This window comes from Hirundo rustica, chromosome 24 (assembly GCF_015227805.2).
Source record: "Hirundo rustica isolate bHirRus1 chromosome 24, bHirRus1.pri.v3, whole genome shotgun sequence".
In the NCBI taxonomy this organism is placed as follows: domain Eukaryota; kingdom Metazoa; phylum Chordata; class Aves; order Passeriformes; family Hirundinidae; genus Hirundo; species Hirundo rustica.
Genome location: NC_053473.1, coordinates 2,320,613 through 2,344,653, shown reverse-complemented (window position 1 = coordinate 2,344,653; position 24,041 = coordinate 2,320,613). Strand labels below are relative to the sequence as shown.

Below are 24,041 nucleotides of genomic sequence, written 5' to 3'. Positions count from 1 at the left end.
GGAATGATTTTTAGCAGCCAATACTTTAAGGGGAAATACTCTAAATTCTGGGCTCTGTGGCTCACTGGGTGCTCCTGGGGTGCTGTTGTTCATGGCAGTGTGGGAACCCCTTGCCACGGGATATTGGGACAGTGTGTGGGTGATGACCTTGCTGGACAAAACCCCCTGGGTGACGACCAGGCTCCTCCTCTAGGACATGCCCAGCCCATCTCCCCCCCTCTCCACAGTTTCGGTTCCTTTATCAAGGAGTCCGTGGTTGTAAAACCCCACACGGGCCATCTGCTTCAGCAGACACTCAGATAACGACCATAAAACCGACTGCTCATTAACCAGGAGCATAAACAACCCGGGGCACCCCCAGCACCCCTGGGTGCCGGCGTGGGGGAGGTTTCCATCCGGCACAACCCGACTGTGCAGCGGCCTGGGGAAGGCAAGAACCAGACTGAAAATGTTGTTTTTCTCCGCAGCAACACGCGGGCTCCGGATGAGGAGATGCCTCGGTGGGATGTGGGGAGGGAGCCGTTGGGCAAGATCCTCTCTCTGGACAGGCGAGAAGCCAAGAAAGTGCTGGAGATTTATGTCAAGCGCTCGCTGAGCTGCCATGAGAACTCACTGGTGGCCAAAAAAACCCTTCAGGAGAAAGACAGAGGGCGAGGGAGGAAAATGGATGGGCTACAACGGTCAGAGAGCGATTTCTCCACGTACCCAGGTGCCAAACCCAGACCTAGGAAGGACCAGGAGGAGAGACTCAAAACGCCAGACCTGGAGGAGGCTTTGGGTGATGACAGCAAAACTCCCCAGGAGGTGCCTAAAGAGGAGCTGAAGGCCAAGAAGAAAAGCACAAAAAACTCTTCCCAGGGCAAAACACAACACTCGGGTTCAAAACCAACCTGGCTGAAAGGTTTCTTAAATCTCTTCAAGAAGAGCCCCGAGGACCAGAAGGAAAACACAGGGCAAAAAGCAAAGGAGAAAGATGTCAAAGCTCCTCAGAGCTCCAAACCAGAAGGAGCCAAAAAACACCGAGTAGACTCAAGCACGTCCCCAGCGTTGGGCAGAGGCCTGAAGAAGAAGCCCAGCCTGAAGAAGGTTTTCTCCCTGAAGAAGCACGGGGAGGAGGAGCGGGGCGAGCCGGGCTCGGGGGCTCGGAGCAAGCGCCCCAGCTGCCTTCCCCTGCGGCACGTCCTGGGCCCGGCCCAGCCAGGTGGGACCCACCCCTGACCCACCCTGCCTCCAGCAGGACCCTGCTGGGCTGCTCTGGGGGAAGCCATCGTGTTTAGTGCCGGTTTCTGACCCCTTCCCAGGGTTTTCTGGGGCCTGGGATGGGTTTTGGAGGCTCCAATCCCAAGCGAAGCGTCGCTCTGCCCGTGCTTTGGGCACGGTCACCCCGAGTCAGCTGTCAGCAGTTATCACCCGAGCGTTCCTCCTCTGGCGACCAAGGGTCACGGTGGTTTAGTTAAAACCTGAGACCTGAGATTAGGTCCTAAGCCACTCTAGGGCCGGCGTTAAGCCGCTTGAGCTCTGCCGCGCAGACACCCGTGCCCAGCCCTTCCCTTCCCGTGCCAAAACACCGCCAGGGGATTTCTGAGCAGCTTTGGCGGATTCGGGGCAGGTGGCAGCTGCTTCCTTCAGCTCCGGAATGCGCTGACCCGGGGCTCTGCCCCGGCAGTGACGCTGCCAAAGCCGGTCCTCACCGCCGGCTCTGTGTTTGTGTCCCGGCAGAGGAGGAGCAGCCCGACGGATGCTACACGCAAGTGTCCCAGGAGGTCGGGCCGATCGAGCAGGGCAGAGAGAGCCGGGGGAGCAGAGCTGGAGGACGTGAGGAGCCCCCGCAGCCCCCCAGCACCGATGGGGTCGGTGAGTGTTGGCCTTGGAAACCAACGGGACTTGTCCCCTGCCTGGGATCTGACCCCGCTTCAATCCTGATCCCGGGGCTTTCCTGACCCCCGGAGCTGGAGGAAGACTTTGTGGGAGATTTTCAGCGTCAGGGTTTGATTGGGGGAGAGGGAGATTCACAGAATCCCAGAATGGTTTTTGGGTTGGAAAGGACTTTAAAGAACCCCTCATTCCAGCCCCCCACCATGGGCAGACACCTTCCACTAGACCACACAAAAGACAAAACTCAGAGGTTAGGGAGTATTTTTGCTGGCTGAGGGTACCAAGGCTAACAAGGCACTTGGCAATATGCTGAAATGGGCTTTGGAAGGATGGAGGTGGATAAACATTGCTCAAGGAATTTTCCCTGGGGACTAAACAGAGCATCTGGATGTGTGAGGCTTGGAGAAAGGGCTGGAGATAACCTGCACTCTCTCTCTCCAGATGAAGCCATCCAGAGAATCGTTGCCCTGCTCCGGAGTGCAGGAGATGAGCTGGACAGGCAGGTGAGAGAGCTGGACGGGGCTGAGGGAATCTGGGCCAAGCTGTAAAGTAAATACAGCAACACCATCGATTTCCCCAGGGCAGGGGGAAAAAAAAAAAAAATCAAGAAAATGGCAACTTTAAATTCCTTGCCTGGGTGTGATGGTGCCTGGCTGTCTGTCCCGGTGTGGAGTGAAGGTGTCAGCACTCGGCTGGCACACGGAGCCATTCCCTCCCTCACTCCTGGAGTCCCTGGAACCCCCTGGGGCAATCCCCAGGGTCCTCCCCTGGAAAGAAACACCACAGTTTCCCTGCCTGGACTGAAAGAAAGGATCTTCCCCTTGGTGCTTTGCACGCTGTGCTCTGCCCCGGGCTCTCCTCTCCCCGCGGCCCTGGTTCCTGTGGTTTCTCCTTTCCCGTCTCCCTGTAGGCGGTGGCATCCCGGGTGACCGGCGCAGGAAGGTCACTGACCTTGCCCTGTCCCTTCACTGCCCTCGTGCCCTCAGACCGTTGCCTGCTGACCCCGTGTACTCAAACCTGTGCACAGCACCCGGCCTGCTCTTTGTTCCTGATTTCCCTTCGGTGCCCAGAATAAAGCTGGGCTTTGTTCTGTTCTGCTGGAGCTGATTTCATACAAAGGCCCTTCTCGCCTCCCTCTGCTGAGCAATGTGTGGATGTGTCAGCTTGGCTGCTCTGCCTGAATCCCTCCCAGGCAGCTTTTCCACAGGAGATGCCTGTTGGGATACAGGCAGCAGCTCCACACCTAAAAAGCACACCGCTGCACTCACTTGTCTCCCGCCCAGGTGAGGGAGGACGCACGGCTGCAGCTGTTCTTCAGGGACATGTCCTACAGCTCCTTCAAGAACCTGGCCGACGCCTACGTCCAGCGGGAGCTGACAGCCAGCAGGCCCAACGTGAACCCCCAGGAGATCCAGTTCGCCTACACGGTCCATCTGACGGCCACGGTGGCGGGGATCTGCAGCCAGGCAGTGAACAGGATCATGGGCTTCGGCACCCGCTACCTGGACGATTCCTTTGCGCCCTACGGCAAAATTCTGCAGGTAAGGAGGGGCACGAGCCTGGGGCTGAGCTCCCGGCAGCAAGTCAGGGCAAGTGCCCCGGGAAGATGCGGCTGCTCATCGGGGGAAGTGTTCCAGGACAGGTTGGACGGGGCTTGGAGCAACCTGGGACGGTGGAAGGTGTCCCTGCCCATGGCTGGGGGTGGAACTGGATGAGCTTTAAAGGTCCCCTCCAATCCAAAGTATTCCATGATTCTAAGAGTGTTTCCTTCTGTCTCAGCAGAAGAGAGAAAAGCTCAGGACAGACCACTGTGACAGCCCGGACTGACACCAGTCCCCACGGTGCCTGGGAACCCAAGGATGGACGTTTAGTGGCGGGAGGACAATCCCTGGTGGTGACCTGGATGTGGGGTGAACTTCAGAGCTGTGGATTTAAAATCTTCTAAGGAAAACCCCCATGATACTGCCAGCAGTGTGAAATGCTTGAAGCCCACCTGGCTGGGGGCGAAGAGTCTGGAAATCAGAGCCCAAATTTCACCCAGTATTTGTATTGTAGCTCCTGCCAAGCGCTTGTGTTGAACCTCAGGGGTTGTTGCTGTTTGTGCACATGTATTTATTTACCGGCTTTTCTAAATATATTTGTGAATGTGCAACATAATTTTTGTGGTAATAATAATTTTGTAGTTTGCGACCAGCCAAGAATCCAGTTCGGGGGGGAAAAAAAAAAGTCTAAAACTCAAATAAATTGGTGCCTAAATGCCAGCCAAGCTTGTCTGCTGGGAGTTGTGTTAGAGACGGAATAATGTTTACTTTACTCCAGCTGCTGTGGGCTGCTCCTTTCCAGCCAAATTCCAAGTGGCAGAAGGGACTTTGAGAGCACATACACAGTGTTGTCCTGCCATTTCTACAATTTATGGGCCCTCCCTTTCCAGCAGCAGGAGATTTACAACCCAGAGCAGCTTGAGCTGACACCAAGAACTGGGTAAAGCTCATTCCCAAGCGGTGCAGGAGCTGTAACATCCTCGAGGGCTGAGGGGATTTACGGCTGCCAGGGTCTCACCTACGAGCTCTAAGAAGATGTGAAATGCCAAAGCGATTTACAGCCGAATCACTGGGAATGTTTCCAGCTAATCTTTGCCCAGACCCCTAAGCAGGGCCATGGATTAAAGCAGCTTGGGCTGGTGCTGGGTTGCCAGGGCTCATTGTGGTGGCACCAGCCAGGAGCATCTCCTCTGCAGGGGTGAAGGAGATGAAGTTTTGGGGTTTGCATTGTGCAGGAGGGATGTTCCAGAGGGTTGAAGCTGATGGTGGTGGCAAACAAACGTGTGGGTCTGTGTCACAGCTACGTTTGGGGTGACAGTTCCCCATGGGCCACTGGTGACAGCCCAGCTGTGCCCAGCACCTCCTGTCCTAGAGGATCTGACCTTCTCGGTCCTTGTAAAACCCAGAGTAAATGAACAGGGGGGAGCAGAGCCTGGCAGGACAGAGGCAGCCCTTCCCCACCCTGACCACGTCCCCAAAGCCTTCAGGACAGTGTCTGACAGACACAGGATTGTGTCACCGCCTGCCGAGGGAGCGGGGACACCCTGCAGGGTGTCTAATTCAGCCCGGGGTAATTAGGAGTGTGGAGAACATTAAATCCCACTCGTGGGTCCTGCCAACAACAAGTGCAACATCAGCACCGCGATTCCTTTTGGCTGGGAGCCAGCCCAGGAGATTTTACTGTGGGAGAGGCTGAAACCGCCCTCGTCTGTTTGCAACAGCCCCGACATTCCCGTTCCCTGCCCCGAGCCCGTGGGGCTGTGCTGGGCTGGGACCAGGCGAGCCGGTGCTGGGGATGAGCTGGGGATGTGGTTAAAGGGTCACAGGATGCCCCAATTTGTTTTGCATCTGAGCTCATGCGGTGCCAGGGCTGGGTTGGGATTTGCATGGAGCAGAAAAGGGCTCTGTCTCCTCACTGACTTCCCGGTGGAAAGCCAAATATCCTCTGTCCCAGAGGATATCACCTTCCATCAGCACGTGGGATGGAGCTGCCAGGTGAAACATCAGCGAGGAAAACTCCCATTCCCTTCTCCTGTGCTGTTCCCAACACCACAGCTGAACCACTCTCCTCTGCTCACTGGACCTTTTCCCACCCAGTGCTGGGGGAGCAAGGAGCCAAACCAGCCCAGCCTCTTGCACAGGAGGCTCCTGCTCCCAAAAAACCCAACCCAGTGCACAGGGATGCTGCTCCAGCTGGGCATGGCGGGGTGAGGTTGGGAGCAGCCACAGCTGCCTCAGTGCAGCACCCCAGGGCTGGTGGCTTTTGGAGCCCAGTTCCCCTCCTGTGAGCAATTGCAGCACCTTGGATTAATCTCCTGGTTATAAAATTGGGACCTGACTGCCTGTGGCCACTGAAGATATTAAGAAGGGTTTTAAGGAGGGCAAGTTATTAGTCCTGGGGGTTTGAGCCCTTTCCAGCTCTCAGCATTCATCCTTCCCTAAACACCCTGTTGTGGCTTCCCAAAACAATGAGAGGAAAATCCCTGGATCCCAGACACTGGCCATCTGGGCTCTGATCCTGCCTGGGCAGAGCACAGCCCTGCACAGCCCCCAGCCCACCCAGAGCTGCTCTGGAGTGCCAGGGCGGCAGGGCAGCTTACAAAATCAGCCCGGCACTTAATGAGCCAATTAATGCAAAATTTGCTGTCACTAAGAGGATGATGACAAGGTTTCATCTTACGAGGAGCATGGAACTGAGCCAGGCAGGATGATACCTTCTGGATGCTGTCCCGGGCCGTGGTGTTGGCAGCTGGGGAGGCTGCAGGGGAGACTTGGCACCTTGGCCCTCCTGGAAAAGCCCCCGTGACTGAGTGCAGGACAGAGGAGCGTGGGATCACGCAGCTCCCATGGGATCGTTTGTACCTTCCCCAAACGCCAGCAGTCAGGGCTGGGAGGTGCAAGGGCTGAGCGAAGCAGGAGCATCCTACACCTCTTTATGCAGAGCCTGCTGGAGTTCCTGTGGGGCTGAGGGGAACAATAGGAACAGTCAATGCACAGGGAGCACGGGAACAACTCATCCCAGCATTCAAACCCCCTGCACTTCCAGTGCCCTGGCGTGTCCGGACCAGTCACAGCAACAGGTGGTAGTTTTGTCTGTCATGAACCTGCCAGTGCTGGAAGAAAATCCTCTAAATGAAGGGATTTGCTTTCCCAAGGGCTGGAGGAACCAGTGGCATGAGTCACACAGATCCAAGCTTTGATATCTCCAGGTGGCTGGTGGAGAGGCTGGGGTGTGTGGGAGACTCACCCAGCGAGGGGATCATGAGAAACATCAGACACTGGAAAAGAAAGTCAAGAAATTAGGGGCTCCTGTAAGGCTGTGGATCTAAAACTTAATTCAGGCAGTTGTTCACCTCCAGGATAATCCCATTCATCATTAGATATATCTTGGAGCTGGCAACCTCCTCCTGCGTGTCCTGACATCCAGGGAGCACCAGAGAGCAGCCCTGGCCATGCTGTGACATTCACCTGGGGGCTTCCAGGCAACGTCCACCTGCTGAAGGGCAGCTCCTGGTGACACTTCAACCCAGGGACGTTTTGCATGTCAGGGCGGGGAACTCTGCTACAATTCCTGTCTTGGGGACACAGTCACAGCTGGAGAAGGCAGGGGAAAATGGATGAAAATTTGGGGTGAAACAGCACTGCAAAGGCGGTATCAGGATGCTGGGACCACGCTGTGGATCCCTGAACTGTCCTGGCCAGGCTGGTGCGTGGACACAGGGAAGGAGAGCCTTGTTCCTTACCCACATGCCCACATCATGTTGTATACAAAGCCCTGATTCCAACCCATGGAATATTTCCTCTCAGTGTGCAGCTCTATGGATTTGGACAACAGGAACGACACAATATTTACCAGTACTTAATAAATACATCTGTTAAAATGGCAATTTTTGTTCGGTATGTTGGCAGCAGCATTGGATCATTAAGGCTGACAAGACAAGGAATCTACTGCATTTCTCCCTGGTTTTATAACTATCCCCCAGGCAACGCAGACAGACCGAAGGCAGCTTGATTCTGCTTCAATAACCACAGGTCTGGGTAACGTGGTGCTGCTGTAGGGCCTTACTGAGAGGGGAGAGAAAAACAAATCCAAGTCATTGGGTTTTGCCCCACGCAAACAATACACAAGAGTCAGGCAAGGGCAAAACCCTTCCAACAAGGAGCAAGTATGAGGAATATTTCCAAACCTAACCCAGCGTAACGCCCTGCATCCACCCCTTGTGTAACACCCTCTGGCTTTAAGTGTCTTATACAAGCCTATACTCACTCAGCACTGAGCTGTGCCTAAGCTGGGATTGATGGAGGATCCAATTTAGGAAAACACCCTTTGATGAGGAAAGCGTGAAACAAAGGGGAATCTTTGCACGGACATTTCCAAGTGTGACGGGCACGATAACACCAGGACCCTCTCTGGGAGGGCTCCTGGGGCACTGCAGACCCGTTGGCATGAGAGGAGAGCCCTGATCGAGCCCTGAGCATCCGAGCTGGCTGTGGTTGAGGATTATAAGGGCTGTTTTGATCAGGGGAAAATTTCTGTTTTTAGCACAGGCAGCAATTAAAATAGCTCGTGAATCTCAACGCCTCGGGGAGCTGTCACAAAAGGAGACAGAAAATCCGTCTTCTGGACTCCTCTGCAGCCAGACATGAGCCTGGAGACAGCAGAGGAGAAGAGAGCCTGAGCTTCACCTGGTGAAAAAGGACAACCAGAGACCTCGAGCCAGATCTGCCGCTCGGAACCCGAGATGGCTGTGGAGGATCTCCGGGTCCCCAGCACCCCGTTCTCGCTCTCCTTTTCGGGCAGCGGCTTCCTGGCCCTGTACCAGGTTGGGGTGGTGCAGTCCCTGCTGGAGTTGGCTCCCGAGCTCCTCAAGTCCGCCTGCAAGGTCTACGGCTCCTCGGCCGGGTCGCTCGTCGCCGCCGCCGTCGTGTGCGGCGTCGGCCTCGGTAAGAAACCCGCGGCCTCGGGTCCTCCCGGGAGCTCTTTTGTTCCGTGCACCCAGGGGTGATGCCGCGGGGTGCTGGCGCGGTGGTGGGGCTGCTGGAACCCTCCTCGCCCTGTAAGGAGGCATTGCAGGAACCCGAGGTGCTGCCAGCCTTGGCAGCCGGCGCGGTGCCGTTTTGGGAGGTGTAAGGTGAGAAAGCCGGTTCTCACAGCCTTGAGCGCTCCCCGGCTCAGCTGGCGGGCAGGAATTACAGGGGGAAATCTGGGTGCACCTGTGCTCCATTGGCTGCTTTTCCTGCTCCTGCTGGAGGAGCAGATGTGCTCTGCGGTCTGAGGGGTGCTGAGATGTGTCCCAAGCCGGTCTGTGTGGCTGCAGGGGCTGGATTTGCCCGTGCAAAGCCCTCTTTTCCCTACGGATGAGGTTTCTTGGGATGCGTAGCTATGAAGGGACACGAGTGGCTGTCCCACAGGTATCTATAGAGCTGACAGCCGTGCTTACATGTCACTTTGGTTTATCCCACTCAACCTTCCCAGAACATGGGGAGATGTGGTGTGATTCCCAGCTCCAGGTGCACCTTTCCCTGTGGCTAAAGCTCACGGGCTTGTCAGCAGGATATTCCTGGAGGAACAGCAGTCTGCTCCAACCTGGGGCTGGGATTCCTCTCGTTGCTGCTAAAGGGGCTTTCCTCTGATCCTCCCTCTGATCCTCTTTCAACAGTGTGGAAACAGGCCCCCATAGCAACAAGATCCTCCGTGTGTAGAATTAATTCAGAGTACTTAATCCACTTTTAATAATCACATCGTCCCATATTTCCAATTAGTGCCCATGTAAACAAGTATACACAAGACTTAAGGGTCTAAAGCCTGATCCAAGTTCCCCTTCAAGCAATGGAGGAGAAGGTTTTAGGGAGCAAATAATGATGGAGGAAGCTGGGAGGGGACATACAGTTCCTGAAACCCCTGGTGGATGCCAGAACTGTTCTTCTGCAGCTAAAAATAATTCAAAACATTGGCAAATATGTTTAGACAAGGCAGAAAAGAACATTTCTGCCCACATGGGGATGAACTCCTCCGCAAATAAGAAAGGGTCCAAAAATTTTTGATTCCTCCTGCTGCTGTAATGGATGGAGCTGGGGCTGTCCAGCAGTAGAAATACATCTGGCAACTGCTCTTGCTGGGGCACCAGTGCTGAACTGGGCATCTGATTCCCTGGACGTGGAAGGCACCATTCACTTAGAGGGGCTAAGATGATCTTGTGCCCAAAATATCTTCCCCAGAGGAAGAAAAGACACTTTGGATAGTGATGACTCTGGTCAGGTTTCTAACAAGGAAAATGGGTGCGGCACAAGCTCTGTCACATTTGTACTGGGGACGATAGGGGCAAAAAGCAGGTGAGAGGTGTGCCTGGTGTCCCACGGGGTGGCTGCAATCAGGCGCCTGTGCCCTGCCCCAGGCTGGCTGAGGAGCTCTGAGCTCCCAGAGCCAGGCTGCCCTCTGTGACCACACCGGTCACCTCGTGGGGACATGCTTGTCACCAAGCTGGTTCAGGCAGGGACAGTCACATTGCTGCCAGGCTCATCCTGTACTCGCTCGAGTCAAAGCCTCGTCCAGAGCCAAAGCCTGCAAAGCTGGGCTTGGCTCTCACCTCTTACCCGGCAGTGTGTGGGTGGTTTTTCCGTGTTTTGCCCCATTTCCAGGACACAGAGCAGCCAGACAGTGACCTGGGCATGGCCCATCTCCCTGCAGGTCCGGCTCTTTCAGCATCCCCTCACTGCAAACCCGCCCAGCGTTAACCGTTGCCCTGCGTGGCCTCAGCATCTGCTCAAGCACACATAACCCCTCTTAATGCCCGTGCTGCTCCAGTTGCCTTTGGGACACCCCACCTAATCCATCTGTCTGTCCACACAATCCCATGAGACCGCACGGAATCCTCTGTCCCTACAGAGCCCTGGTGCTGAGCCAGGCCCGTGGCCTCGTGCTGCTGCAGGGTCCCAGCGAGCCCAGCCGGGTGCAAGGACAGCTCCTCACAGCTTTGGTGCTGCATAAGCTTTCACTGCAGTTTAACTCCCCAGGTGGGATATTCCCTCACATCAGCAAAGGCACCAAGTTCCCTCTATGGGATCAGGCTGCCTGTGGAGTTTGCTGCACTCCTCTTCCTCCCCATCACTGTGAGACCTTTAAAACCTGGAGTCTCCTGAGGCCTCAGCGGGGAGCTGCTCCTTTAACCCGGCTCCTGGGATGTGCAGACACATGTCATGGCTATTAACACCTGCCCGGAGGTTGCCAGGGGGAGCTCAGGTGAGCCGGGGATCCCAATGTGGCAATGTGGAGCCAGGACAGCCGGCTTGCAGGAAAGCCCTGAGCAGAAGAGGTGCCCCTCATCCTCACCTCTCTGTAAAGCCTGGGGCTGCCCACCTGGAAAAACGGGGGTGGAAGGCAGGAATGTGTTGTGCAAGTCACATTGCCATGGATAACTCAGATAACCTTCCTGGGGCTCTCTGGAGCCTTTCCCTAATCCCAGCCAGGAACATCTTGAGGCCCCTTCTCTGGTGCAGGTGGGGATTTCACCAGTGGGGTCACACAAAGATACGATGTCCTTTGAGGACATTATGGGGGTCGTGGCCCCCTTTCTGCCCTGCCACCACATCCCCCACCGTAGCAGCAGTATCATCCTGGGGTAACACAGAGGGGCAGCAAGAAGATTTATTTGTGAGGAGTGCTAAAAATAGGATTTAAAATAAAACCGGTAGTGCAGCAGGGATATTGACTTTGTCTCCATCCTTCCCTCGTCTCTGTTTCAGATGACCTAAAGGAGTTTTTCTTTGCACTGGCAACAGAAGTGAGGAAAACCATCCTGGGCCCCCTCTCTCCCAAGTGCAGCTTGCTGGCCAATCTCAGGGCTGTCCTGCAGCGGATGCTGCCGGAGGATTCCTACCTGCTGGCCTCGGGGCGGCTGCACATCTCGCTGACGCGGGTGGTGGACGGCCAGAACGTCATGGCCTCGGAGTTCAGCTCCAAGGAGGAGCTCATTCAGGTAGGGATTCCTTCCTCTGGAGCTGTGGGAAGGATCTACCCCAGCTGTTGGTGGCTTTACCTGCAGTTTTCTACCCGAGGTGGGGAGAGAGTCAGGAGGCTCTGCCAGAGCCGTGGTGCCACCACAATGGGCTCCATGAGCTTGGGGGCAGTTTTGAGTTCCAAGATCAGATGGAATAAATCACGCTAAAAAAGCAGCAGGTTTGTTTCCAGCCTCGCACAGCTGATGTTGGGGCTCTAATAATGACTTTGCAAAGAGCCCTGTCAGTGCTGATGTGACCTCTCAGCTCTCCCCACAGGTCTCTCCTCAGCCATCTGGCAATGGTTTTCCTTCTTGCCTCAGCACTTTCTGGGAGGAAAGAGCTGGGCAAAGCTGCTGCTGGACAACAAGCAGCTCATTAACCAGTAAATTGTCTGCTGGGGGAGGGATCCCAGGGTAAACTCCTAACAGAGCTGACCATGAGGTCCTGGGTTCCTTGTCCCAGGGAGACAGTGGAGGATGGAAACTCCATGGAGACGTTGGAGTTCACCCCATGGTGCCTCCTCCAGGTAGCCCAGGAGCCTGGGGTGCTCATTCCCAGCTGAGGAGGTTGGTGGGAAATGGTTGCAAACAGCCCAGCAGTGGTTTTACCGCTGACAGGTCCCAGCAGGGTGAGAATGCCTTGTGAGGGTGTCTTGGTTTTGTCCAAAACCCTGCAAAGATGGAAATTGGCCCCAAAGCTTCAGCTTGCCACCACCTAAGGGCAGTGTTGGACACAGACATGTCGATTTACAACTATTAATTCTGGCAGTTATAAAATTAAAAAAATGCAGTGTTGTGCCTTGCTCCAGAGAAGCGTTCCCACTTCAGTGAAATCAGATATTTTCCCTTTCTTGAAGCCTTTCTTGTCACAGTCCCCAGCAAAGTCCAGGTGGCACCAACAGCCTGGTTCCAGCTTTTGACAAGGCTGAATTTTCAGGCACAAAGTCAACAGCTTTTATCCAGAAGAACTTTGACAGGAACACTGACTTCTGCAATCTCTCTCCTCCCCAGGCTCTCCTCTGCAGCTGCTTTCTTCCAATTTACTGTGGATTCATCCCTCCATCCTACCGAGGAGTGGTGAGTGATATTTCTGCTAAAACACGCGCTCTCAGCAGGGTGTTCTTGGGTTTGAACTTTACATTCCTCTGGCCAGGGAGGGATAGGTGTGTCCAGGCTTTTCCTTTAGTTGATGGAGGAAGATAAAGCCCTTCAGCTTATTCTTCACCTCATCCTAAGATGAGAGCAGGGTGGAATTGCTGTCTGGAGAGCCCTCTCCTGCTTTTCCCATGGACAGAGTGTGGGTGATCTTGCAGATCTCTGAGATAAGAGGATGCCCACAGTGGGGACCTTGAGACACAACCCAGTTACCCTGGCAGGGCCTGTCTGCAGTGCAGGTTCACCCCTGGGCTCAGGTGCTGGGCTTGCACTGCTGAGACACCGAGAGCTCGTGGGAGGGTCCTCCCCGAGCCCTGAGCACTTCCACGCTCTGCTGGTCTGAGGGAAGGGAAGGAGGAGCTCAGTGTTTTCCAGTGCATCCACTTTCAGGGTTGGGGCAGCCACAGCTTTTCTGGGCAACCACCCTCACAGGGAAGGATTTCTTCCCAATATTCCATCTAACCCTAATGGCAGTGGGAAGCCATTCTCCTTGTCCTGTCACTCCATCCCTTGTCCAAAGTCCCTCTTCAACTCTCTTGGAGCCCCTTCAGGCACTGGAAGGGTCTCTAAGGTCCCTGGAAGTGTCCAAGGCCAGGTTGGACATAGCTTGGAGTAACTTAGGACAGTGGAAGGTGTCCCTGCCCATGGCAGGGGGTGGCACTGGATGAGCTTAAAGGTCCCTTCCCACCCAACCCATCCCCAGATCTGTGATTGCTCTGTGAGGCCCCTCTGCAATGATACTTTATCAGCATTTAATTCCATCAGCTGCAACTTCTAATCTCACTGAGGCGGGTGGTAAATCCAGATTCCTTCTGGAATAGAGCAATTGTCATTTTCCTTGCCCAGTGAGTAATCCCCCATGAATCTGCAGGCAATTATTAAACGTGAGAGCTCAGGACTTGAAAGTTATGCAACACCATGCATTTGGTGATGTCTGAATTGACTCCTGACTGCCAAAAATTGTTGTACAAAGCTTTGTGAATGAAAATAATTATATTTCCATTTTAACGACGGCTGTGGATTACAGCGCCTGGTCGAGGAGCTGGCTGGGTGCCACAGGCCGGGCAGGGGAAGGAGCTGGCAAAGGGACAAAGAGCACAGGTGGGACAAGAAGTGGGAAGGGAGGGCAAGCTGGGATGGGCTCACGACAGGAGTGTCACCAGAGTGCAGCTGCTGGCTCCCAACTCAGTGACACCGCAAAGGTCCCCAAAGCCAACCCTCCCTCTGCTCCTCCCCCAGCGCTACGTGGACGGAGGTTTCACGGGCCTGCAGCCCGTGTCCAGCCTGGAGGAGCCTGTGATCACCGTGTCCCCGTTCACCGGCGAGCTGGACATCTGCCCCCGCGACTGCCCCGCCATCTTCTTCTGCTTCCAGATCTTCAACGGCAGCATCCAGATCTCCATAGAGAACCTGTGCAGGATCAGCTACGCTCTCTTTCCACCCAGCACCATGGTGAGCCCACCAGGACTTCTCCCAGCTTAGTTTTGGTGAAAAGATTAACGCTGTTCCTGCCTTCTCGAGATTTAAGGTTCAGCTCAATCTCCACTGTTAATTAATGGGATTTCAGAGGGAGGGGGCAGCACCCATTGTTTTTGCAGTACATTTTGGGGAAGGGACACTGCTGATGGGTGGCCACCCTGGGATGAGGTCCACAACCTTCAACGGACCAGACAAAACCAGGTGATCTCCAAGGTCCCTTCCAACCCAAACCATTCTGTGTTTCTCTGACCGATGCTGTGGTGGTCGGAAACCAACCAGTGCTTGCTGCCTTCCCAAATGGGCCATCCCAACCCTCCACAGTCAAACAGCTTTGGATAGGTCCTGGGGTCAGAGCTCTTTAGTGACCTCAAGTGTTTCTCCTTGCAGGTCTTGAACGACATCTTCTCCCAGGGGTACCAGGACACTGCCCTTTTCCTGTACAGGAACAGTAAGTGGCACCCCAGGACCCGAGGGGCACCTCGGTGTGACACAGACAAACATCATCCCTGTCTCTCCGTGTCTCCCAGATGCCTTTGGCTTTAACTACTTCGATGGCAATTTCCGCTTCGGCAGCACCTGTGGGAAGAATGACTCTGGAAAATCCAACGGGACACACCCCGGCCTGTACAAAAGGGTCCCTCAGTGCCTGACCCCTTTCTTCCTGCCAGGTAGAGGATTTGGGGTGCTCAGCTTGGGTTTGGGGCTGGTGCAGCCTTCAAGAGCAGCAGTGTTGTATTTAGGATATTACTGAGTTATTTGATTAAATATTTCTGTTGCAAAGAGACTTTGTAAGAGTGGCTCCAGCTGGACTCTGGGCTTCAGCCCCTACCTGAGCTGGACAAGAGGAGTTATTGCATTTATTTTGTTGTTTGTAATTACTGGTCTTCGTTTCCTTCTGTGCTGTCATTCCTGGTGCAGGCTTGTGGAAGAAGGAGCAGGTGAATGGACTGCAGGACCCGCTGGCGAAGGTCCTGCTGCAGCCGTACAGGCTCCCAGCCTTGTTCAGGAAGGGGTAAGGACTTCCAAGAGAGGCGCTAGGGAATGACACACAAACCAGGGGCTGTGCCTTTGGCAGTGGTGAGGCTGCTGAAGGGACACACGGAGGGATCTGGTGTTCCCTGAAAGCAAGATCCCAGGGAGAGATCCCACGGCTGGTGGGAATGCCACAGGATCTCTTGGTTATGGAAAAGATTATTCCAGTGTGCACTTGCCATGAACACCCTCCCCTTCTGCTGCCTTTAGCCGTCATTAAACTCAGCCTGTGTACTTTGATTTTGCAGGGTGAAGAAGGTGTGGGGGCTGCTGGAAGGTGTCAGCTCCCTGCTACAACGACTCCACAAGCTCCTCCAAACCCTGGTGCCTGGTTTGCTAAAGACAGCCGTGGACAGGAGGAGGTGAGGGGCTGGGGGGCTGCAGACCCTCAGCATAAAGAGAGCAGGGTGCAGAGCAGGGAAACCTTTGGGAACCTCACCTACTGGGTCACTGATGCTGAATGTGGCTAAAAACCTCCAAATCTGGAGTAGCCCACATTAAAAGTAGCTGCTTTTAAATTGTTTTTTAATCCCTGTGATATTATTTTGCTATCTCAAAGAAGCTACAAACCAGCTTAGTGCCACCTCCCCACGGCAATACATTCGTGTTCCAGGTATTTATCTGCTGGGCTCTGTCCTGGCAGGACACCAGGCACATTCACCAAGATCCTGAGAGAAGTTCTGGCACTGAGCTCTCAGGGATTTAAGGCATATCCCCTCAAAATCTGCTTGTGAGTTCCCTCCTGTGCAGCTGTCCAAGAGCCTTGAATTGATTTCTCCCTGAGACAGCTGCAAATTCCTCAGCCTAGAGAAAGCCCTTTGGAGTCAAACATTCCATTCCTGGGGCTGCTCATCCCTGTCAGTGCCTCGGCCCTGCCTCACTCTCTCCTTGTTCCCACAGGTAACAAGGATTGTCCCAGCAGGGCCCTGGGGGTCTCCAGCACTGCTTTGGAATGCGATGGACAACACCAGCACACACCAGCACGGCTGCTGGTTCTCCAGGGAATCTTTGGGAAGTTTTTTTTCTTCAGAACCTGTCTGGTTCTGCCTGCGGTGCTGCCACTGCAGTGCCCCTCCTCAGGCCTCTCCTGCTTTTCCACGATGGCCAAGGCAAAGCTCTGGTGCTGCTCCTGGGACCCACCCCAGGCTGCAGGGGCCACGGGGCAGCTTCACCTGCAGACCTCAGCCCCTTCCCTGCCCACTCCATCTCCTCCCCACCAGCAGCATCCTCCCCTGCTTTAATGCAGATTACAGGCCGGGCAGTTGCCCCTGTTTCATGTGTTTTCTTCCCACTCAAAAACTTCCAGAGAGATTCCTCAGAGAGAGAGAGAGAGAGAAGCCTTAGGGATCCTCATACTGGGCAGGAACTAATTTCTCTACAGTTCCCTGAAGTTTTTTTACCAATTATCAATTCTTGAGCTTCACACCTCCCCATAGCCTTGCTTCTCCTGCCTGTGGAGGTGGGAGTGCATTTGGATCCCCCTGGAACTTGCAGCTGTGCAGAAGGATGGAGAAATCGAAAGATCAACTTCCCCCTACTTCCGAGTCCTGCAGGCTGCTTCTCCTCACATTTCACAAATACCTGAGTTCTTCTCCTGCAATTGTCTGTAACTCATGGCCACACACAGCGCATGGCCCAAGAAATGCACCCTGTGTCACTGGTCTGCACACAGAATTAATTGGCAGCGCTCTTAATTATCCCAAATCCGTGCTGCATATCAGAGGCTGTGATTGGCTTTGCCCCATCGGTGTCTCCCCTGTTTGTTGGTTCCCTACAGGCAACAAATGGATCCCAACAGCAGCAGCTGTTTATTAGAGTAAACAGCCTGTTTAATTGCACAATGGAACAGAGGGAAGTTTCATCCAAAGGGCCGTGGAGACTGCAGGAATGGATGTGGGGAGTAGCTGAAGGGAGCTTTGATGTAAGCAGACTCAAAGTTAACTAGGAGGGCTGTGTGAAAGAATAATGTCCTGTGTTCTGCCATCTTTGGTTGAAATCGGTGACCTGGGAATAGTTTGTCTGGAATGAGTTTGCTAAAAGAAACCTGGATGCTTATTTCATAGAATTATTAAATGGTTTGGGTTAAAAAGGACCTTAAAGATCACCCAGTTCCACCCCCTGCCATAGCAGGGACACCTTCGATATTCCAGTTTGCTCTGAGCCCTGTCCCACCTGGCCTTGGACACTGCCAGGGATCCAGGGGCAGCCACAGCTTCCCTGAGTACCCTGAGCACCTCCCCACGCTCACAGGGAACAATTCCTTCCCAATATCCCATCTAACCCTGCGCTCTGGCAGTGGGAAGCTGTTGAGCCTTGTTGTGTCCCTCCAGTTCCTGATGAGAGGTCCCTCTCCAGCTTCCCTGTAGCCTCTTCAGATCCTCGAAGGGGCTGTGAGGTCTCCACACAGCCTTCTCTTCTCCTGGCTGAACAGCCCCAGCTTTCTCAGCCTGTCTCCTTAGGGAAGGTGCTCCAGTCCCCTTATAACTTTCTGGCCCATTTTGATGGATCCCGTTTGCATTGGATCCTGTCTGCTCCTGTCTTCCATACATCCTGGATGGATTTACACCTCCCAAGCACTGCAGCCAAAGCCAGGCTGCTCAATCCAGCTGTTCCTGCTACAGGGCAAAGTGGAAGGCTGGGAAACACCCAGCCCACCTCAGGCAGGGACAACCAGCCCAGCATTTGCTTTTGCACCTCTGCTCCCTCCCACTCATCCAGCAGCTCCTTCTCCAGGCTGCTGCAAGCACCATCCCCACTCCAGGCAGGATATCACCATTTCAGTCAGCCTGAGGCAGGTATCCTACTGAAATAGGCATTAAAATCCCCCCAAAATTGTCATCTAGGAATTGGACTTCCAAATCCACTAAATGCATCTGCAAACCTCAGCCACAAACAGGAGCACAGTTTGAGCTGCCCAGTGTATCCCACATGCCCCATGTGGTGCTTGATCAAAAACAATTAGTGGAACTTTGAGAACTTTAACAAAAATCAATCTGCAGGGAACCCCCAAACTAAAACGGTCTCAGCACAGAACCCTCCTGCTCCAAACCTGCAGGAATTAGCAAGAAATAAGTATTTAACAATTCAGTATTCAAATCAGCTGGGTTTTGCTTTATTAATCCCTCATCTTTTCAAGCTAGCAGAGCTGGTGCTGTCTCCTCTTGGAGACATGAGCTTAGAGCTAATGGCAATGGAGGCTTTGCCAGAGGCAATGGATAGAGGCAAAGTTTGGCATTGATTGGAATCATCTTCTGCAGGAGCTTGTTTCACCCCAAGGAAGCAAAGTGGGAACCCCAGCTGCACCCAGTCAGGACAGAACCAGCCTGGAATGCCTCCTCTAGGGGCAGTTCCTGGGAATCTTCCGGGGGCTGTGGCATTGCTGGCACAGTCCTTGTGCTCCTTGGGGCAGGTCAGGCTCAGCCTTCAGGCTGGGATCCAAGTTCCTCATTGCCTTGTTAAAGCATAAACTGGGGCCAAAGGCAGCAGCAGGGTCAGAAATGCTCTTCTGTGGCCAAGCCGGCCCTAAAGGGAAAAAAACCACCTTGGTCAGTCTGACAGACACTTCCGGCAATTCCTGTGGGACAAACTGGATTCAAGTGCCTGGTCAGAGCTGCTTGCCTTCCTCCTGCTGTCTGGAGGGGTTTGGTATCCTCAGATTATTACCCTTGTACCCCTGTCCTGTTGCTTGTCTCACTCTGCTTCGAACTCAGCAGAAATGTGAAGCCTGAGGTGGATGGGATGAGAGTCTGGAGACAACCCAAGACAGCAGAGCTCCCTCTGGAGCTGGATCGCACTGCAGGTCTAGCGGGAAGAGTCCTTGAGTCTGATCCATGGAACCGAGCCCAACAAAGCCAAGCACGTGCCCAGTCCTGCCTGTGGCTCTGGCTGTTGGCTGCAGGTGCTTTATGCCAGACTCTGTTTCCAGTCTGGGTGCTAAGGGGGGGCAATTCCTTGTGCAATTGTCCTGCTGGGCACATGGATAAGAGGCAAGTCCTTGTGGATAACCTGCTAAAGCAGCCTGAGCTTTGTGGGATTGCAGGCTCCAGACACTTGTCCTCAGGAAATGTCACTTGTTCAAGAAATCAGGTACAAGCTGTTCACAAGTTTATCCCCCTGCTGCTTTGGTAGCATCAATGATATCCTAACATTGCACAGACAAACTGTGAAAGAGCCTTTTCCTGGCCTTCACCAGTAGGGCTTTTCCTTCCCAGAATGGGGAAATCTGATGTGCTTCTGCTCTGGACTCACACCTTGATTGCTCTCTGGCCTTACCAATGAGGCTTGATTGCTCCCACAGGAGGAGTTTTTCACCTGAGGCTGGTCAAAAACGCTGCAGCTCAGCTGCAAACCAGAGACAGAAATTCCTGAGAGCCCAGAGCTGCCCAACATCCAAAGAAACCTCATTCTCACCTTGTTCCTTCCAAAAGCTCCACACAGCTCAGACCGATGGAGCCTTTAAAAAAGCAACAAGGAGAGCAACTTCTACAGCCTAACACTGTGTCCTGCATTTCTTAGTGGGTCTAGAGTTGGTTTGTTTCCAAAGGAAGTATTTTTCTTGCTTCCATTTTGTTTTCCAAGCTTTTCTTTTTCGATCTGGAATGGTAACAGTCCTATTCTTTCCCCTTTATATTCCTCATTTGTTATGGGCCCCCTTCATATAGCAGATTGTGTCATTTCTCTCTTTTTGTTTCATTTTTGTGGCTACATTTTAAAGAATTGTCATGTGGAAAAAGCTGTGTAATTTTTCTTAAGCTGATGACTTCTGAAATGTTGAAAGACTCAGAAGGAAAGAGAAAATAAAGAATGAAATTGAAAGAAAGATTGCATTTCATCAGATGTTTCTTTGTATTTTTTAGCAACTGCAAACTGAAATGCTGAGGATTCACTGGTTTTCCATGCAAAACTAAAATGGGAGCAGGCATAATTTTGCAGAAAATGATAAGTTTTGGATTTAAACCTGCCTTGTGTTGGCTTGAAAATGATACAGCAAGACGTTTACCCACAGCTATAATATGCTTTCCTTGCAATAAGTATTTTTGTGGCTGCAGCCGGAGCTTCTAAGGAAAAGTTTGGATTTGGCTGGCACAGCAAAGGCAGCTTGAACCCTTGAGACACCCTTAATGAAGGGATGTGTGGGCAGAACATGCTCTTACCTCACAGGGTGAGTGAATACATGGCCTCTCCATGGAAAGAGCTCCTTCTCCACAGAGCCCTTCTGACCCAGGCACAAATGAAGCCCTCAGTGCTCACCCAAATCGAGGGTGAGGGCTCTGTGTGAGGCCTCACTCCTAACCCCTGACCTGAGAGGGAGCTTTCTCCCATTCCTGATGTTCTCACCTGCCCCAGAGGCTCCTTGGGCACTGACAGCCCTGGGCAAGTGTCACTTGAAAAGTGATGGGGTAAAGGAAGTGCTGGTTCTTTACCTTCCTGGGGGCGGAGAAGATGGTGTGGGGCTCCTTATTCCTCTTCATCTGCTGCCTGGCTGATCCTGGGATTCTCTTTCATGTCATCCTCATGATTTGTGGCTCTGGAGTGAAGAACCCTCTCTTGTGGCTTCAGGCGCAGAGTCTCCTCACCTTCCTGATTTGATTCATTGGCCAAGGAAAGTGTGAAGCCCTCAAAGTAATTCACCTGGAAATCCCCTGGTGGGAAGAGATTCCAGCTCTCACTGCTTGTTGCTGAACTGCCAGGTCTGCACTAGTGTGAGGGATGACCTGTGCTGACTGGAAATCAGGGATACTGATGACCCCAGGGCTCAGGGATCACCAAACATTGCTGCTCTGTGCATCACGGGCTTATCAAACACCACACAGGGCACCTGAGCCTGTGCTTCTGTCTAGAGGTCCTGGGAAAAAGCTCTGTCATGCCCAGTGTGGCAAAGAAAAGCGGAGTGTGGCTCCAGAGGGTGCTTCAGGAGAGGCCAGGGCTCAAGTAATCCATGATTACTCAAGTAATCCTGCAGTGCCAGGAATACAGGCATTTCTCTGCCCCAGTCACGGAGGCAGCATCTCTTACCTTGTGACAGCAAACCAAAGGGAAGCACCCAACCTACCTGTCCCCACCCCCAGTCACTTACTGAGCCTTTTTAGGAAGGAGACCGTGTCCTGGTAGCCCTGGGTAAAAAATTGTTCCATGACCTGCAGGAGGAGGTGGCAGTGAGGGCAGCTGGGCTGCTGCGGGGGGCTCGTGGCTCTGGCTACCCGGAGCAGCAGCTCACCTGACGTGAGGGAGGCTGAAAAATGTACACTAAGCGGCCGATGTTCGTTTTCGAGATCTGTAAGATACAATCAGAGAGCTGGAAGGTCAAGAAGGCGGCTGGGCCGTCCTTGGGGCAGATGTCGTATTCGCCGGCTAAGGCCGAGATGGTGATGGTGCTGCGGGACACGAAGTCTGCTCTCCACATGGCCAGCTCCCCGTCCACGTAGCGCTGGGAGACAAAACAAACAGGGAGCCCTGAGCCTTCCCCTCGGCAGAGAGAGCTGTGCTGCTCACATGGGCAAATGTGGGCCTTGCTCCCCACCCAGAGCCGCACCGGGCTGAGGTTCTGGGGCTCCTGAGTGTCACTGAGACACACAAAGCAGTCACACACGGACAAGAGATTTTCACAGAGGTCCTTCTGAACCCAGCTCACAGCTGAGAGAGCAGAGAGAAGAAGAGAGACCCCTTTGTTCATTCTTTACTTTTTATACATTTGTAGGTCTAGCAGAAGATTGGCTTTTTGGGGTTTCCACCCCTCAGCCTCAGTGGCCAGACCAATTGTCAGTTACAATTGTTTTCAGGTTAGAAATATGCAAACAAAGGACAGAGAATGAAAAACAAAGGATTTGTTTATGTTACATCTGTGAGAAAGGTAGAAAACTGCTCTTAATATTGTACAATAACTAAAATTATCTGACTCCATTAAAGAAAATCAAAAGGCTCAGAAAACCTCAGAAAAATCAGGGTAACACCTGAGATCCCCTTGCAGGGAACAGCCCCACCCGCTGCTCCCCTGCTCCAGGTCCACACCCGGCCCCATCCCCTCCAGCCAAAAAAATACTGCAATGAAACTGGGAGGAAAGTGCAGCAGAAAGGAGCTGAGACAACCCCAGGTACGGGGGAAGATGGACAGTTCTGCGAGAAGCATAGTCCTGTCTGCAGTGAGGTCAGATTTTGGGGCCCTGTTCTTCCCTCTGCAGGCACTGGGGGAACCCAGCCTTGAGCTCCGTTGGTGGCAAACACAGGTAGAAACATCCTTAATGCCACCACTGGAGAAAGGACAGAGGCTGGAGGGGCCCTGGGCATGAGCTGGGACAGGGTCTCCAGACCACAAAGCTACTCACCACCCCACGGAACCTTGGAGGGGAAAACCCAAAATACAGCGGGATGAAGCAGCTGCACAGCACAGCCTGTGGGTGAGAAGGACAGAGGTGAGTGAAAATCCATGGAAAGCGTTGCCTTTGGGAGTGGTGGCTCATCGGTGAATGCCAAGACAGGGCCCCTCCGCTGGGTTATTGAGCACCACTGAGTAATGGGCACCAGACCACGTCTGATACCCACAGCTGGGGCAGAGAAGTAGGAAGGGAACCTGTGAAATGCCTCAATCTGCTCCCTGCATGATCAGGGTAACTCAGACAGCAATCAAAAGGACTGAGTTTTAAGAATTATTACAGCTTGTGTGGATTCAGAGGGTGTCAAGGATAGAAATCATGGCATGGACAAGAATGGACCAGGGCCTGTTAGGATAAGACAAGAGGTGATGGTTTCTAATTACAAGGGGGGAGATTTAGATATTGGGAAGATATTTTTTACCATGAGAGTGTTGAGGCCCTGGCACAGGGTGCCCAGAGAAGCTGTGGCTGCCCCTGCATCCCTGGAAGCATCCAAGGCCAGGTTGGACTGGGCTTGGAGCAGCCTGGCGCAGTGGAGGGTGCCCCTGCCCATGACAGGGCTGGAACGGGATGAGCTTTGAGCTCCCATCCAACCCAAACAATTCTGTGGTTTTGTGCTGTGGGACAAGGCCAGGCAGCAAATGTCACCCAGCTCCTCCCTCACGGGGCGGCTGTGGCTGCTCCCACCTGAATCAGCTCCTCCTTGGAGGCAAACTCAGACACTGTCACACTTCTCCAGTCGTGCAGGCGGGTGAGGACAATGTGCAGCTTTCCAGACACCAGCTCGTGGGCATTTGGAGGCAGGAATTTCTGTAAGGTGTCCCTTATGAGTCTTTGTATCCCTCCTCCAGGGGCCAGCCCCCAGAGTGTGGGTTTCAGATGACTGAAGACATACTCTGTTATCTCATCTGAAGGAAAGCAAAGCAAATAAAGCAATCGTTCTACATCCCTTTTATTGTTATTTATGTACTTTCTGAGCTACACTTCCACCTGGGAAAGGGGTATTTTATCTGGCTGCTAAATGCTCCTTTAGAGCCATTGTTTTCATAAGGGCTGAAGCTCCAATGTGTTGACCCAACTTTTCCAAGGACTTTCAATATTGCAGGAGGCAGAAGTATTTTGTTGTCTTTCCCCATTTCTCCCCATTTTCTGGACAAGGCATCTTAAAAGTTTTTGGACATATGGGAGAAAACTGACAGGAGGCCTTTGTATAACATTTCCTCCTGTTAGCTCTGCATCTATGTCCTGCTAATGTGATTTCTTTCCCTTTATTGTTTTGGGAATCTAACAGCAATCCCAAATGCCTTATCAGGGAGAACCTATGTTTCTTTGATTAGAGATGCTTGCCATTAATTCCAGTTAATAAGATGCAATGACTACATCTACTCTGTCTTTTCTGTGCTGCTTAATTTACCCATGTTTTCCACTCCTCAAGAAGCCAATAAAGTAAAAAAAACTGAGGAATTAACCACTGATAATGAATCAAAAATATTTGCAACTCCAAAATTCCCAGATAGCCCATCTCTTTAGACACAAAATAAACAGAAATCTGTAGCCCTTACCGATATCACATCCACACAATCCAGCTGTAG

At 53.1% G+C, this 24,041-nt stretch overlaps 3 protein-coding genes across 3 annotated transcripts; 2 read left to right on the top strand and 1 right to left on the bottom strand.

The window, feature by feature from the left end:
• The first annotated feature begins 3,038 nt into the window (after positions 1-3,038).
• BCL2L14 (BCL2 like 14) lies at positions 3,039-4,019 on the top strand. The gene is made up of 2 exons (XM_040085807.2): positions 3,039-3,416; positions 3,658-4,019. The coding sequence occupies exons 1-2, from the start codon at positions 3,198-3,200 to the stop codon at positions 3,700-3,702; spliced, it is 264 nt and encodes an 87-aa protein (XP_039941741.1). The 5' UTR covers positions 3,039-3,197; the 3' UTR covers positions 3,703-4,019.
• A 4,012-nt stretch (positions 4,020-8,031) lies between these two features.
• Positions 8,032-16,080, top strand: PNPLA1 (patatin like phospholipase domain containing 1). Its single transcript, XM_040085719.2, has 9 exons — positions 8,032-8,360; positions 11,160-11,392; positions 12,425-12,490; positions 13,808-14,020; positions 14,435-14,495; positions 14,575-14,715; positions 14,966-15,059; positions 15,328-15,441; positions 15,980-16,080. Exons 1-9 carry the CDS (start codon positions 8,159-8,161, stop codon positions 15,981-15,983), a joined length of 1,128 nt encoding a protein of 375 aa, XP_039941653.1. The 5' UTR covers positions 8,032-8,158; the 3' UTR covers positions 15,984-16,080.
• Positions 16,081-21,275: 5,195 nt separating this feature from the next.
• Positions 21,276-23,867, bottom strand: LOC120762965 (omega-hydroxyceramide transacylase-like). The gene is made up of 4 exons (XM_040085937.1): positions 23,864-23,867; positions 23,137-23,357; positions 22,402-22,467; positions 21,276-21,506 (listed from the first exon to the last, which is right to left on the bottom strand). Exons 1-4 carry the CDS (start codon positions 23,865-23,867, stop codon positions 21,276-21,278), a joined length of 522 nt encoding a protein of 173 aa, XP_039941871.1.
• Positions 23,868-24,041: the final 174 nt, after the last annotated feature.